The sequence below is a fragment of the Egretta garzetta genome, unplaced genomic scaffold, assembly GCF_000687185.1.
Source record: "Egretta garzetta isolate BGI_Z169 unplaced genomic scaffold, ASM68718v1 scaffold91, whole genome shotgun sequence".
Lineage (NCBI taxonomy): Eukaryota > Metazoa > Chordata > Aves > Pelecaniformes > Ardeidae > Egretta > Egretta garzetta.
Window position 1 is genome coordinate 1,297,593 of NW_009258661.1, and position 16,069 is coordinate 1,313,661.

The 16,069-nt window shown below is 46.1% G+C and overlaps 1 protein-coding gene across 1 annotated transcript in view; it reads left to right on the top strand.

Annotated features, from left to right (window-relative positions):
* Positions 1-16,069, top strand: part of MAGI1 (membrane associated guanylate kinase, WW and PDZ domain containing 1) — a gene marked incomplete at its 3' end in the record, with an annotated part of 229,816 nt that overhangs the window by 169,315 nt on the left and 44,432 nt on the right. The window contains 4 exon segments of the mRNA XM_035903797.1: positions 50-138; positions 1,190-1,282; positions 4,974-5,156; positions 6,187-6,807. Coding sequence (XP_035759690.1) covers positions 50-138; positions 1,190-1,282; positions 4,974-5,156; positions 6,187-6,807 — 986 coding nt within the window.

Here is a 16,069-nt window from a genome sequence, read left to right on the forward strand (position 1 = left end):
GCTTGTCACGTAAAGGGTCTCCTAATTTATTGCTCTCTTTCATCTCCAGCCACATCAACCGGAAGACACAGTATGAAAACCCAGTTCTTGAAGCAAAGAGGAAGAAACAGCTTGAGCAACAGCAACAGCCACCAGAAGGTTGGCACCACTGAGGGCCTGCTGGTTGGGGTTGTCGTGCGGGGAAGGTGCCCTCCCTCGCCTTGGCAGCACCACGCCAATGTGTTTGTCCTTCCTTCTGGGGCCTTGGCGTGTAAAGGCAAAATGACGTGCATAGGAAAGGTTGCGTATGCCCTTCACACAAGATGCAGCAAAAGAGAAAATCCAAACCATACAACCACTTAAACATAGTAGCTTTCACCCCTGTTAAAGGGGAGGGATTTTTCTTTTAATGTCCTTTATTTCTGGAAAGTTTCTAGGCTTCCCAGAAACAATTCAAACACACGTTTCCTCTTTCACCTGCTCCATCAAGTTACTCACTGTAGCTGGTGGTGTTCCAGTCTGCACTGGGACTCACAGGCTATCGAAGGGGATGAGGAGTGGGCATCTACATGCGCACTGGAGAAACCCCTCTGCATGAGACACTTCTTAACCCAAGACCTTCGGATGTTTTCAAGCTCTAACATCTGAAGTAATTTAATTATTTTAAAACTTTTTTTTTTCTTTTCCTCCTCCCACCCCTTTTTTCTTTTTTTTTTTTTTTTTTTTTTTTTTTCCTTTAAATGCAGCCCAACTGCAGTGAGGGGCCTGTAGCATTTGGGTTTGTTTTGGTACCTTTGTAGCTTTCACACCAAGTTATTTCACAACAGTTATTATTCAAGGGGAAGATAATTTAGGCTTCAACATTCCTCCTGCAGCCCCATTGCCCGCAACATCAGCTCTTCTACTGAGATGCCATGAGTGCCATGGGCAACCGATTTCATATAAATGTCGAGACCACTTAGATGCAAATCAAGTCACAAGTTTGAGTGTGAAGTAGGGTGTCCCAGCAAATTACCTGGACATAGAGAGTCCTCCAGAATCCGTTTTTGAACATCCCATTAGTTTTATTCCCTCTCTCCGTGACTCTCTTTCCTCTCTTTCCATGCTTCCCACGTCTCCTCTGCTTGAACCCCGCACTCCCAGTGTGTACGTGCAGGAGCTTGTAGTGCTGTTGTGAAACGAGTAACATTTCCCTCTCTGCCCTCTCTAGAATGGACAGAGGAGTGTCCATCTCTCCCACCACCCGCTGCTCCAAACCATGTTTCAAACAACCAGGAGGCAGTTCGGGAAGCACCAGTGCAAGGTAACAACCTTGTTAAACCAGTTGTAAAAGTGCAACAAGGGGGTTTTTTCCTGAGAATGAAATTCCCTCAGCCACCAGCAAAGGCAGTATCTCCATCACTAGCGTCATACACCAGGGCATGTGCCTGCTTATCTGAATTCACATGGATTTTGAGACTAGTTGTTTCGAGACCGCATTTGTCTCCAAAGGCAAGTGGCAAATGATGAGATTGCCTGCATCAAAAAAGGATTATGGCTATTCTCTGTGTAGTGTTCCAAGTCTTTAAAAAAGCATGGTGAAAACATGAGTTACAACATCGGCGGGATTTACCAGCAACTGCAGTGGGTGCAGGTGCAAGTAGGAGGAGACCCTTTTCTACAGAGCTGTATGGATATGCAAGGATTAGGCTTTTGCACCTTCTAAACTCAACTGAGTTTAGAATGTGGCTCTTACAGTAAGATCTTTCTTTCTGTTCTCATAGGTCAACATTCCATCCCAAAAAGCAGCACAAAATCTCAGCGTGTTGCTCTGTGATTAAGACACAGGCATGCATTAACATGATCTTGTTTTAATTTGAGAGCCAAAGCCAATGTTACCCTATGTCTGCATTTGTGGGCAGGTAGAGTTTCAAGTTGAAGTAGTTTAAGAGCACTGGAAACTGGTCAACGTGCTTGGAAGCTGTGATGTGCATCTGTTGTTGGCACTGTGTGGCGGGACCTTGGTTTTGGAGAGCTTGGGTGTCTTGGTTGCATCTGTGACATCTGAGCAGCCAGGTTCTGGTATTGACATGGATAAGTCTGGCTTGCAACTTTATGGATTTTCCTTCTTGTGTGCTTTGAATCCAAATGAAAATCTGGGGGGAGCTGGAGCTGGGGGGGAACACCAGAAGAGGGAGATCTTCTGCCATTTGGAGAGCTTTGCAGAGCTACCAGGCCTCCATGCTGAATCTGACTTTCTGTAGTAACAGAGGGTAAAGAGGCATAGGTGCCTTGGCCCTGTTTTAGGGGCAAATTATATCGTGTTTCTGAAAAATCTGAGTTGAGGCTCCTCTGGGAAGCTCTGCATGAGTAAGAAATGATACTGGGTCCAAATACTGTGGAAGTTGTACATTTGTACACGTTCTTTGGGCTATTACAGCCTTATTTATTAGTGTCAATGGTCTGTGTAGAGCCAACTGCTCACAGACCAGTTGCTTGTCTTAATTAACCAGACAGGACATGAATTGTTCCTGAATTTGCAGCGTGAGCTGAAACGTTGCCAGATCAGGTTGCCAGCGAGGGCAGAGAGTTCCACTTGTACCTGTTGGCAGTCCCAGTGCTCTCTGGTTACAAATGGCTGTAAGTAGGCTTCATCTCCACCTACATCTAAATTGTATAGCAAGCGGATGGCATTGCCCTGGTCTGCAGGAACCAGAGGCTGGGGAAGGTGGGGGGGGAGATCTGGCTGAAGCACGTTATCCCGACAGAGCTGGGAGCAGCCAGGGTGAGGTCAGCCCTGGGAGCTGGGAAATACTCCCGTACTCGGCAGGTCAGCCGTGGTTTCCGAAGGCAAGCCTGGCAAGGCTGCTGCCCTCCCGGGCTGCCTTTCCTGCTGTGAAGAGCCAGGGAGTGCTCTTTGCTGCAGGTGGCAGCAGATCAGCCCTTCTAAAACAGATGTGCAAAATTTAACAGTACGCAAGGCCCCCAGCACGTTCCTGGAGGGGTATTAGAGTACATTAGGGTAATCCAGACTTGCAGCAAGGAAAAATGCGGGAGGTCTGGGGATGGAACCCTGACCACCAGGCATCTGGGGATAGGCATCTCATCAGAGTGCCCCAAAACAGCTGGTCTTCTGCAGGGAGACATTTGTGAATGCCACCTCTCCTGTTTTGGTGGTCAGGCTGAAGCGAGGGCTGCCCAAGCGCCTGTGCCTGTCAATGCAAAGGGCCCGTCACGCAGGGGTGACATTAGAAGCCTCGCTCAGTTCTCCACCCGCTCCTGACTGCCAGCCACAAAATTTTGCAGTAAGATTACAGGAGAGCCTTAACCTGCCTCAGCAGCCCTCTGAGTGATGTGTCCTGGTACCGCTGATGCCTCCTCCTCTCTTTCATTCCTTCCTCTTCCTTTCTCAGTGCTGCTCCCCCTTTTCCTGCTCCCCATTTGCAGCAATTTCCAGCTTCCCTGTCCCCCTGCCCCATGCCCAGGGGTTTCTGTCCCTCCCATTGATGGCACTGCTGGTGGGGCACCACTCTCCCAGCTGGGGCTTTGTAGATAATGCTCATTTAAAATGTGATCCCCTCCCAAATGCTGTAGGTGGGACATAGCCTGCGGTGCTGCTATCCTGTTACTGCAGGGCAAGTTTACCCTGGATTTGTAGGCGGGTGCCAGGGAGCTGTGTTTGTTCTGCTTGCCTTTTGAACCAGCAATCCGCACGGGCCCGAGCCCCACTGCTCGCCGCGTCCCAGCCGTGTTTGCTTCCTGAGACGTTGGCTTGCACTTTGATAGTCAGGGCTTTTTTGCAGCTCAGGGTCTGAGCATCTGCCCACGACGTGCAGGATTACCATGTTCCTGCGCTACCCTTCAAAGGCAGAAGGCTGCAAGTCCTCACGCTGCTCCCTCATGAATAATCTTCAAATGTACTTTCTCCCCCCGCCCCCACCCCCAGTCAAAGGCTTACAAGTCTCAAATCCCCTCACCCTCCCTCAAGGTCTCCTTTCTGAACAGAGGCCCACGGCAATGCTGCCGAGGTTTTTGAAAGTGCGCCAGCTCTCCTGGCTGCGATGCACACTGCTGATCCTGGAGCTGTCACCAGAGGGCTTAGTGGCACAGTCTTTTCCCCTCTACGTATTAAAAACAATTAAAAGTGCAAAGGTGTTTAATGTTGGTGCTGTGAAGTACAGCAACTGCGATTCCTTTTCCGAGCCTGTGCAACACGCTTTGCAAGGATGCGCTTTTGCCTTTGGAGTACCTCGTTCTCTCTTAACCGTGCTCCCAGAGAGCATTCCCAGCCCTCCAGCACAGCCGCTCTCGTCCCGGGCCGCCCTTTGATCCATACTTCACAACAGCAGTGTTTCATCCGCAACAGGCGAGGAGCAGAAAGGGAAGAGAAAAGACTTCAAACAGTGTCTGCAGAACAACATCAGCGCCCTCCCCTTTTTCACCGGAGGAGGTCACAGGGTGGTAGCGATGGTGGGGCGGACGGGTGATGCTAAAGGGTTACGCAGTGTCTTGCCACAGCTCAGAAGTTGCTTTTTGCTTGGTGGGTTGGGAAGAAAGGCAAGTGGTGAAAAACATAATGATATTCCTTTCTGGAGAAATTCTCGCTGCACGCTCCTTCTGCAGGAGGCATTGGGGCTGCCCCTGTCCCAGCCTTCCTGGGGTGGGTATAACCACCTCAAGACAGAGATCAGACACATATCTAAGCCAGCATTGCCAACTTTAAAATATCGCATTCCTTAAAGCAGCCCTTTGTAGCCGTGGGGCTTTGGTGTGCGCAACCACAGCTAAGACAGCACCAGGTACAAGGTGTTTTGCTCACTCTTTTTACCGCATGATTGGATCCAGGGAGACGGGTGGAGTGCAAGGAGGCGAGAGGATGCTGGAGTGAAGTCCAGTCCCGTCCCAGCCCACTGCTGTGTTTGTCTGGGTACTGGTTAGAGCGGGGAGGGGCAGAGGAAAAACAGATCAAACACTCGTGCCTGCCTGTTTATAGATTTTCCAAACTTCCTACACAGGAAAACCTTTTTTTACACGAAACCCTTCGGAGCTGAAAGGGAAGTTCATCCACACCAAGCTAAGGAAAAGCAGCAGGGGGTTTGGCTTCACCGTCGTTGGAGGGGATGAGCCGGATGAATTTCTCCAAATTAAAAGTTTGGTGCTTGACGGCCCCGCAGCACTGGATGGCAAAATGGAAACAGGTACTGATGCTTTATGTCAAAACCACCACCGCCACTTTGGTTTATGTTTTTGCAGCTGGTTTGCTGTGCAATTCATAAAGAACTTTAGTCCTCATCCCTTTTTTGGGGAAAGGCATTCAGCTTTCCAATCAGCAAGCAAGGAAGCGAGATACATTGAAGGATATGTTCGAAGGATATGTTATAGCAAGGCATGTCACATGCCGGAAATTCACCCCAGGTGTCAAAATACCCAGCTGGGGCTCTGCCAGCACCTGCTCTCCCTGGGCTGACCTGCAGAGAGGAGCCAGTGGTCGTGGGGTCCCGCGTCAGGCTGCGGCGTTTCTGTAGGGCTGCATCGCCTTGGGTCTTGTACCTGCCGTGCCACTCCCCCCCCTGCAAAGCTGCTCCCGGGTAAGGGGCAGAGGAGTGGGCTAGTTTGCATTTCCCCGTGTGGAGGCACCAAGGGTGAGTTTGTTTTGCCAGGGCTCGGGCCCAGCATCGTGAAATCCTGTTAGGATTCACCTGAGGTCACAACTCCTCGCTTGCAGGTGGAGCATCACAGCGTCAGACATGCCTGCGTGCTGGCCCCACTGCTAGAAAGCGAGTCATAACTTGATCGACACCTCGATTTCAGGCCGAAGTGTGTCTGAGAGATGACACATGGCACCATACGTCAGCAGTTGGTATTTGAGAGCCTTCTGTTACAGCTCTCATGTGCTCTCAGTTTTGTTTCTATCGTATGTCAGCGTAGCACAGTGTGTAACAGTGAGAGCCGTGCTTCGACATAACTGTTAAATGGGCCATATACCATCATTGGAACGAACGTTTCAGAAACGTTTATGTACAGAAAGGCTTTATGCAGCGAATCCGTTGTGTACCGATAGGTCTTGCTTGCCCAAGGGCCACTGCTCCTTTTCCTCACAAAGGTGCTTAAATGCTGCTGTTCACCTGTGAGTGTATCCGTGGTTGCTGCGGATCAGCTCGCAGGCTCTAGTCCTTCCCGGGAGGCACAAACGTATGTGTTTGGTATATCTGTCTGTGTCCTCCGCAGGGGACGTCATAGTCAGCGTGAACGACACCTGTGTGCTGGGGCACACTCACGCTCAAGTTGTGAAAATCTTCCAGTCCATCCCCATCGGCGCCAGCGTGGACCTCGAACTGTGCCGAGGCTACCCCCTGCCCTTCGATCCCGATGATCCCAACACGAGCCTGGTTACGTCTGTGGCAATTCTGGACAAAGAGCCGATCATCGTGAACGGGCAGGAAAATTATGACTCCCCGGCGAGCCACAGCAGTAAAACAGGGAAAGTAAATGGCACAAAGGAAGCAAGACCCAGCAGCCCAGCTGAGGTCTCTTCCAACGGACCCCATGGTTACCCCAATGACACGGTCTCTTTGGCGTCTTCGATAGCAACACAACCTGAACTCATAACTGTGCATATAGTGAAAGGGCCTATGGGCTTTGGGTTCACTATAGCAGACAGCCCCGGTGGGGGCGGCCAAAGAGTGAAACAGATTGTGGACAGCCCACGGTGCCGCGGCCTGAAGGAGGGCGATCTTATAGTCGAAGTCAACAAGAAGAATGTGCAGAGCCTCACTCACAACCAGGTGGTGGATATGCTGATTGAATGTCCTAAGGGAAGCGAAGTCACGTTGCTGGTGCAGCGAGGAGGTGAGTCTTCAAAACGGCTTTAAAATATTTCTTCTTGAAATTTAAAAAAAAAAAAAAAAAAAATTGCATGTCATGAAAGACCTTCTCTCCTAGCTTCTGTGTAGAGATGGTTTATGTCCTGAGGTGAGGAACTGCCCCATGCTGGCTGTTGTCAGGTCACATAGGTGGTTAAAATGATTTATTGTTTGATGCTGCACTGGGGGGAGTGTGCATGCAGTTCCCATGCACACATGTGCTACACATGTCTTCCGGTAATGCACGAAAGGCTGGCATGGTTACCCCTTTACTTACACAACAAACCCTAATCTCATGCTCATAAATACTATTTTAAATACAACATGGACATTTCTTGAGCTGTTTTGAGAGATGGAAGAGGCTTGTGATATGTTCTGTAATTTGCAGTGTTCAAAATCAGGTATCCAATGACTTTTCACTGTGGATGTCGTGGTTTAACCAGGCTGGCAACCAAGCACCATGCAGCCACTTGCTCACTGCCCCCTCCCTCAGTGGGATAGGGGAGGGAATCAGGAAGGAAAAAAAAAAAAGGTTAGAGCCATGGGCTGAGATAGAGACAGTTTAATAAGAGAAAATAATAATAATAGTAATAATGAGAATGGTAAGAGCATATACAGAATGCACAAAACAAATGATGCACAACGCAATTGCTCACCACCCGCCGACCGATGCCCAGCCTGTCCCGAGCAACAATCAGTCCCCAAGCCACCGACTGACCGACTAACGCCCCCCAAGCATGACGTTACATGGTATGGAATAGCTCTTTGGTCAGTTTGGGTCAGCTGTCCTAGCTGTGCTCCCTCCCAGCTTGTTATGCACCTGGCCAAGCAGGAGAAGCTCAAAAAGTCCTTGAGTAGTCTGAGCACTACTTGGCAACAACTAAAAACATCAGTGTGTTATCAACATTCTTCTAGTACTAAATCCAAAACACAGCACTATGCCAGCTACTATGAAGAAAATTAACTCTATCCCAGCCGAAACCAGGACAGGAGGGGTTACACCTGGGTTACAGCTGGGAGTGGAGGAGAGAAGTTAAACTTCTCCAAGTTGTAAGCAATTGAAGCGTTACTTGTGGACATGTTTATTTGCTGTGCAGTCGGGAGCTGAGCTCATTTTTGCTTGCATTGCTGAGAGGCCAGCGGCAGGTACAAGAAACACCCCCCCGAGCAGTATGTCTGCAGCCCACCCGGGAGCAGGGCTGGTGGGTAACCTGTCAGTGGGTCAGGCCATCCGCAGGAGCTCTTCCCCTGCACATAGTAAGTGCAAAGTAACCTGAGGTAGCACGCTTTTAGCCTGTGGATTAAAATCACTGGAAGAGTTAGCGCCAGGCTCGCAGGGCAAGTCCATGTCGGCTGTTGAGTGCCAAGTCAAGAAGAGCAGAAGGATCGGCTCTGCCTCTCCCTGCTCTGGCATGGGCAGCGGGGATCTGAGAGGGGCAAAGCTGTGCTCCCTTTCTTTCCCATGCGGCGTTTTGTACAGACAACAGGCACGTTGGTGCTCCAGCGCCTCGCAGGGACGAGCACGCTGCACAGGTAGGTGCTGGAGGCAGCCCCCAGCCGGCCCTGGGAGGAGTGTTTGAGATAAAGGCACTTTTCTGATGCCTCTTCTAAAATGTTTTGATTGCAGTAAGTTAGCAACAAAAACCAGTCCGTTTTAATGGGGGGACAAGCTGCTTTCTGAATTTGCAACTCCGGTTTGTTGTTTTTAAAGACCTGTTTCAAGGAACTGAGGACATTGATTCTGCAATGAATAGCAGCTCTGGAGAAAGCACTGCCTTTCTTATACCCCTTCCTTTCCAAGTGTTTACTGTGGTTTCGTATTTTGATACTGAATTAAAAAGAAGAGAATATGCTAAGAATTCTCCAGTTTTCAAAGTGTGAGTTCCTTAAAGACTTTCAACACTAGAGAGGTTTAAAAAAATGCACTGTGTTCTCATGATTAATATATGTATTATGGAGAAAATATGGTTGGAAGAAAAATAGAAGCTATTATTAATCCTCCTGGAGAGCATATATATATCTGGTAACACCATACATTAATTATTTGAATTGTGGCTGACATTTAATAATCCTCCTTATGCCTTGAAGGCATAATGAAAAGATTTGATGAGGAAATAAAAGCATAGTTTTAATAAGATAGTAAATAGTTCCCTGGTAATCTTGCTGAATCTCTCTCTTCTTTTTTTATTTAATCAAGATACTAACCACATGTTGAGCATTTGCTATCACCTTCCTAGATAGATGCTGCATCACTCTCCTTGATCTGCCTCCCTCCCTTCTTCAAGGTCCTGACATTTCCATCTCAGCATAGGGCACTTGCAGTTCCAAATTTCACGCTCTCGTGGTACGGGACTCAGAAACTGTGGTGACCCTGGATCCACAGTTAAGCACCAGAATGCGTTTTTCTTCACATCCAGAAGAAGGCGCGACCGCAAAGCACAGAAGCTGCGGCACAGAAGCCGCGCAGCACGTGGACAGCATCAAAACCAGTCGGGTTTGTTTAAAGCTTGTAAGATGGAGCTGGCTAAAAGGCACCTGGCACTCAGTGCTGCTGCGCTTGGGTCCTTTCTCCCGTGACTTTACCTCATGTTACCCCTGCAAAGTCTTTTATCAGAAGTACCATCCCCAGACAAGGTGCCGCTATTTATTTTGGTCCAATTACAGAAATGTATTTGGCTCCGATGTCTGATAAGCTCCTTCAGGGCTCTTGAAGCAGTTCTTCTTTAGCTTCGCTGTCAGTTGTCCTTTCCTCCTCCTCCCTCTGGTGTCCAGTGAAGAAAATGCTCGGATGCTGTCAGGCATCCTTGCATTAGCCTAACATTTGCATTCAGTCAGGCTTTGCGTGAAGCATCCCTGCGACGCTAAGGCTGGTGTTCAGAGCTGTCGAAAGGATTTGTCAGAAGTGGTTACTAATCAGGCAGAAAAATATCAGAAAGAGATGTGTAATAATCGGGAAAAGCTCTGCCTGCTCCAAGCTACTGGTGCGCTCCCAGCACCGAGGTTTAATTGTTACAATGCAAACCCACAGCCGCTGAGAGCAGCCTGTAAAATATTTACTGTAAAATAAGTGTATTCAGCTGAAGCACTGGTTTATGAGAGCGGGCGAGTCCTGCCGTTGCCTCTGAGTGAGGCACAGAAAGGTGATTTCTGGAAGGATGAAGCCAAAATGCCCCCTCTGTGTGCTCAGCTGCCTGCACATCATCTGAAAATCATTTGCGGGACTCATACGGGATTGGGGCAGGGGGATAAACACGTTAAGAGAGGGACGATGTCAGGTCACTGAGATTTTGCTTTCCAGAGACCCCATAGAAAACTTGCCTTATCTATGTTCTAGTTTAATTTATTTTCCCCTTCCTCCTCCCCTCTCTAGGTCTTAATTGTATTATTGCTGGTTCTTTCCCACTTCACCCATACGTAGCGCTGGATAAAACCCACTGAGCATACCTCATGGTTTGGACTTCAGCGCTTGAGGGGGTCAGGAAGGATGAACTCCAAGCGGAGGCAGGGTGCAGAGGACCCAGTTGGGCTGTACACGAGCCCAGATCAGAAAAGCTGCTTTTGCTTAGCAAAACGAATGGACAGAGAGGACAAAATTGTTGTCTCTAACTATTAGGTAGGAGAGACAGGAGGTACTTAAACTGAAGAGAGATCTCGGCTGAAGAATAATTGAGTATTGTTTGGCCGTCAGTAATTTAAACTGTAAATAAAATAAGAAGAAAGTGCCAACCCCCGGAAGTCAAACTGGAGGTGGCATAAAGCCTTTGCTGCCCGCAGGCGAAGTCAGAGGGTTTGAGGGGGATCTGACATGGTGCCTGCAACAGCAGAGGTGATGCTTGATAGCCCAGCAGGACCATTCAGGGGCTGGGTACCTGAATGCAAACCAGCGCTACTGGTTACAAATGCAGAACTGAGCATATGTTTTAGTCCCTGCACTGCACAATATGATTATACATTTCAGTTATTTGAAAGAATTATTGCTAATAAGGCCACAAAAGGCACACCTTTATTTTGAATATTTGTAGCTGAAAAGGTTCTTTTAACCTTGTACCTACAAAGTACATAAAGTACTTCTCTCAAAAAAAAAAAAAAGCAAAGAAAGAAAGTAATAATATTTGCCACTTGAAACCCATTTGTCATTGAAGTTTTGTCTACGCACAGTAATCGACTGAAATAAGCAATTCTCAAATACCTTTCCATTCTGCGCAGATTCAATTCATAATAAAAGCAACATTTTGTCAGAATAATTTCCCTGCTTCCCAAGGGACTTTTATTCTGGGAGTTGTGTCTATGCCGGGACAGGTAGGGGGCTGTTTCAGAACAAGTTATTCTGCAAAACTACTGTGCTGTATTTTTTGGAGTCACTAAGATCTAGCATTTGTTTCTGTGAGAACATTTGAGTGTCTATTGATGTATTTTGTGAATTACTTCAGATTAAAGAGGATTATTTTTTTCCTTTTTTTTTTTTTTTTAAGGTCAGTCTTCAGTTCAGGTCATCCAAAAATATTGTGAATAGTTTGTGTTCAGTTAAAAGAATTAAGCAGAGCAGTTGTCATGCAGGTTTGAATGGACGGTTTCCCTTCAGAGCTTTCACAGGTAGTGCTCACTAGCATCCTTATTCACTGGAAGGTCAAAAATAGCATAAACCTTGAGCCTGATCTACGTAATCCCCTTGAAGGTGTGTTCCCGCTTTGCTGCAAATCAAAGTAAAAGCGTGCAGGTGAAATGTCACTCACATGTCATGTGCAAATCAGTGGGGTTTCCAATAGCTTTCCCCAGTGCCAAATTCACATTAAATTGGGGAATGGAAATCCGTCTTCTGAAAAATAGGTGGTATATGTGCTAGAGTTTCAAAACTAAAATCATGTTATGGGAAGAAGAAGCAATGCAATGTCTACCTGTCTAAATGCTCATCAGTGGGTGCCTGGGTCTTATCTCCATGTAGAAGGAAAGTCCATAGTAAATTCCCTGCTCGTGGTTCAATTGAATGGAAGGTGTTTGCAGGGAGCGACGAGGTAGGTAGAAGTGGGGAGAGGCCTGTGCCAACAGTCCTGCTCACTTGGTCTTTGACTCGGTGGTCTTAAGAAGGTCCTTGCGATACGTATAACTACAACAAAGATTTCCAGCAATGAAACAAAATTACAAAGCTGTAAAGCAATAAACCTATTAAGTCTCCTTAGCTAGATGGACCTTCCCTTGCTGTTCTGGCGATGCTCTTGGCATGTGAAGGTAATTAACCTCCGACATTTCCCACTGAGAGGAGTTAACTCCTCCTTCTTGTGCTGAAAACGCATGCAAGAGTCAAGTGCCCTGGACTTGAGAGCTCTTTCTGTAGCCTAAAATGGAAGGACATATTTTTTTCTCTCTCTGTTTATCTTGTGTCCATGCCATCAGAACATCGGATAGTACTATAAAGATTTTTCTTTCCACTGCTTGCTGCAGCTTCAGGCTCCCTGCAGCCAGGATAGAGGGCGTTACAAGATACTTTAGACACAGTGGGAAAACTTTACAAGCAATATATCATAACAACTTGTAATTGCAGGCACTTTATAACAGTATAATTGAAATCAGATCGCTCTTTGAGAGCTAGAGTGTCAAAATACAATGCTCAGGCGTAAATGAGCAGTGGCGTTGGGCATTAAATATCTGCGCTGAGTGAAATCCCTTACCGCTGCAGTTTCAGAGGACGTCTCCTCACTACTCCATCCTTTCTGCCCCACCATAAGCACCTATCAGTCTGAATTTTATAGGGAAAAATACTGTCTTTGTACTTGTTTATCGAGAGCCTCTCCCCCCGTGGAAATGAAGTTTTCCCTTCCTGTCCTTACCAGAAGTGTTGGAAATGGATCATTTAGTGGTAAGAGCCAAAAAAAAAAAAAAAAAAGGCAATATCTCACAGTGTTGGAATTAGAGCTCCTTTTCAGTTGCTATCCTTAATGATGTAAACCCATGGTAATTAGAGCTGCAATCAGCTATTCAGTGCAGACTTGAACTCTTTTGAACAAGCCACTCACTTCTGTTTGCCCTTTAGGCTTGCAACGAAGAGCAAGTTGAAAGTCGTGCCACTTGAGAATCTAGCTGCCAGAAAATTTCGAACTGTCTTAGCAGCTGCTGAATTAGAGAAAAAGTGAGTCCAAACTACATTTAGGACAAAAATCACAACCTGGGAATCATCTGACCGTTGCCACAGAGCGTGTTTGCCTGTGCCAAAGCCTCTGGAAAGGGAAGAAAAGTTCACCGTTTCCAGCAGCGTTTTCAGTTCCCAATACAGAGGGAGCTGAGCATTATACTGAGGTCTTTGTCCCACGTTTGGATCTGTAGGAGCCCCCCTGAACCCTGTCTCACTGCACACAGAGCTGCTGGTACCAATCACCGTGCGTGCCACCTTTACGGTTGGTTTCCTTACTCCACTCCCCAGCCCACCACATTTTGGCAGCTTCTTCCCTCACCCGGAGCAGGAGCAGATCTAATTCCTCTCTGCCATCTGGTGTGCTCAGCTGACCTCTACATTTTTTGGAAATCCCATCTCAAGTGACTTCTTTTTTCCTTGCCTTATCTTCTGTCAACCACCACCAGGTACCAAAGCTCCCCGTACCTTCTAGTCGGGTATCTCCCAACAAACCTGTTGAATCTCTCAGCAATTTGTCACTCAGTATAGGTTATTTTGAGCTGTACATGGAAAATTACCTGATATTGTACAACTATACCATCCAGAAATAACAGGTGGGGGGATATTTTTGGTAGCTCATAGGCACCCTTTGCTAGTTAGTAAATTCTATTTAAAAAAAACAAACAAACAGAATTGTAGTATGCTTAAAGAAATACATGTCCACGTGTAATGCCAACATTTATTTTTCAAGTTCATTACTTTGTATTCCAGGGTTATTACTTCCTAATTTCAGAGTTATGGATTTCCTGATTAAATTGGGAATTTCATTTGGCATTTAAAAATTTGTCTTCAGTTGTTTCCCCTTGCTTATTTTTGTTACTATTTCCTTTAAAGAGATTTGCCTGGGAAGAAGGGAATCAGATTAGTAAAGTTTGTAAGTTGGTCTACAAACTGATTAGAAATGAAATGAAATGTTTTTAAAATGTTTTGCTATGGTACTTTTCCATTTTATGAATGCAGACAATCCTAGTAAAAATACATTGCTAAAACTTACGACTTACGTGCAGGGAAGGAGCAGGTCTGGGGGAACCTTTAGTTGGGAGTAGCTGCATCTTTTTTTTCCCAAACCACCAAGTCACTCTTTGCTATTCTCTCCTCTCTGTTAAGTGGAATTATATTCTAACAAGGCCAAAAAAAAGCTGATGAGACCTTAAAGCAAGTTTAAAGCAAGTTTGATGTCACATTTACTATTCTCTTACAGCCTTATTCTGATTAGGGACTAATATATCAAGGAGCAGATACAAAAACCAGTTGAAGCCAGGAAAAGATGAAGTAAAGGAAGTGTTACACATTTTGATATTTTTAATAAGAAGTTTGAAGTTCATACCCCTTATTAGAATTGCTTATGTGCATGTATTTCAATCCGCTGTGCGAGTTAATTTTCCTCTAAACAGCTCCGGAGCATTAGATCCGCCTTTTTGGGGCAACACTGGGTATTGTTATGCAGCACCATCCACTGATCGCTGGTAATTGGTTTTGTAAAGCAAGCTAGCAGGAACTTGTTTGCTCTTTGTGATAAAAATAAGCCGAACGTAACATTTAAAATCAGGTCGTCTTATAAATAATGTAATATTTGGGGATTACGCAGTGTTTTTCTCCTTCAAAGTGCTTTACAGGTGTTCATCCTGGTGACATTAGCCGTTTGGTTTTGATGATCTGAATGTGCAAGGTTTGGGATAACTCTGCTTACCAAAAACATGAAGGGGGAAATTTTTTGGTGCTGCTGAAGTCCATGGCAAGGCTCCCGTTAGACTCCAGGAAGCAGCAGGGTTTCACCAAGGTTTTGGATGCCTACAAATGCCTGCAGCCACAAAGGGTAATTGTTGGTAGCTTGTTCAGACACCAAATAGTTTGATGTGCGTTACTAATGTTCATACAAATAGTGCATTTGTGGGAACTAATTAATTAGCATTACCAGGTCGTGCTGGAGTTTCTCAATGCAAGGCATCCAGCTGAAATAGCAAGCGATGAATTCAAATACCAGCCTCAAAAAGCCCAAGCACTTAAAAATCCTACATTAAGCTCCCAAAATTCCAAATATAAAAATACCATGTTGGAGTTCTTTCTGTCTTTTTATTTCAAGCCTCTAGTATTCATATCCAATTGCCTTTTCTAAGCCCTGGGAGGCTAAGAAACTCCAATCAAGGCACATTGTCATATGAGCACCTGATTCCAAACCCAACAGCTCTATAATACTACAGTTCTGATAATAAAGGAGGATCGGCATCGCTGGCATGTGGACATTTTAATTGCCTGCAGAATTTCCAGCTCTCGCTGGTGTGATACATGCAAAGTGCTTACCCCGATCCGTTAGTCATTTGAGGCACAAGTGTTTTCCCCTCAGCTACCCTTCATTAGCTACATTTGCACTGATTCTCTTCTAGAAATGAGTAAGCAAATGAAGAGATGCCTGTGAAATCTGCTTTTTGGGTCAGCATTAGTTTTACATCAGTTGCCCTGCATTTCTGTGGCAGCGTGGCCTATCTATGCTACAGGTTGTGTCCCCCAGATATACGTGTCGTCTGAGCTCCAGAGTCGCTTGGAAGGGTAAAATGGGATAGAACAGTTGCTGATTCATTGCTTGGCCTTTTGTAGCGTGCTTTGCATTAATTTCAAGGGCTGAGATAATTTCCTAAAGTTAAGGAGAAATATTTCACAAAGCGTGCTCTAAGTCCAGGAGGAAACCCGTACTTTAATTATTAAGGAGGTGAACAATTAATGTATTTAGAATAATGAAATAATGTCAGTTTGGCGTAATCTCACCTGCTGACAGCACAAGAGAGGTGGTGCGCACGTTACGCGCACGGCTGCCTTTCTGTGGCAGGGAATCTAGATCTGCTTTAAAATCTGTAAGAAAACCAACGCGTTTGCCGAATGCTGGAAGAAAAACATGTCTGAAATCTTCCCATCAGAGTGTTTTACTGCATGAACCACCTTATCTTGCAGAAAGCAGTAGGCTCTTAGATGAGAACAAAACAGGAGGTTGCTTAGCAAATGAAAGATGAGAGCTCTGAAATTCTTCCTAAAGGCTTTTTTTTTTTCTCCCTAGCTTGAGGTTTTGAAAGTTGGCTTCCCCCTCCGC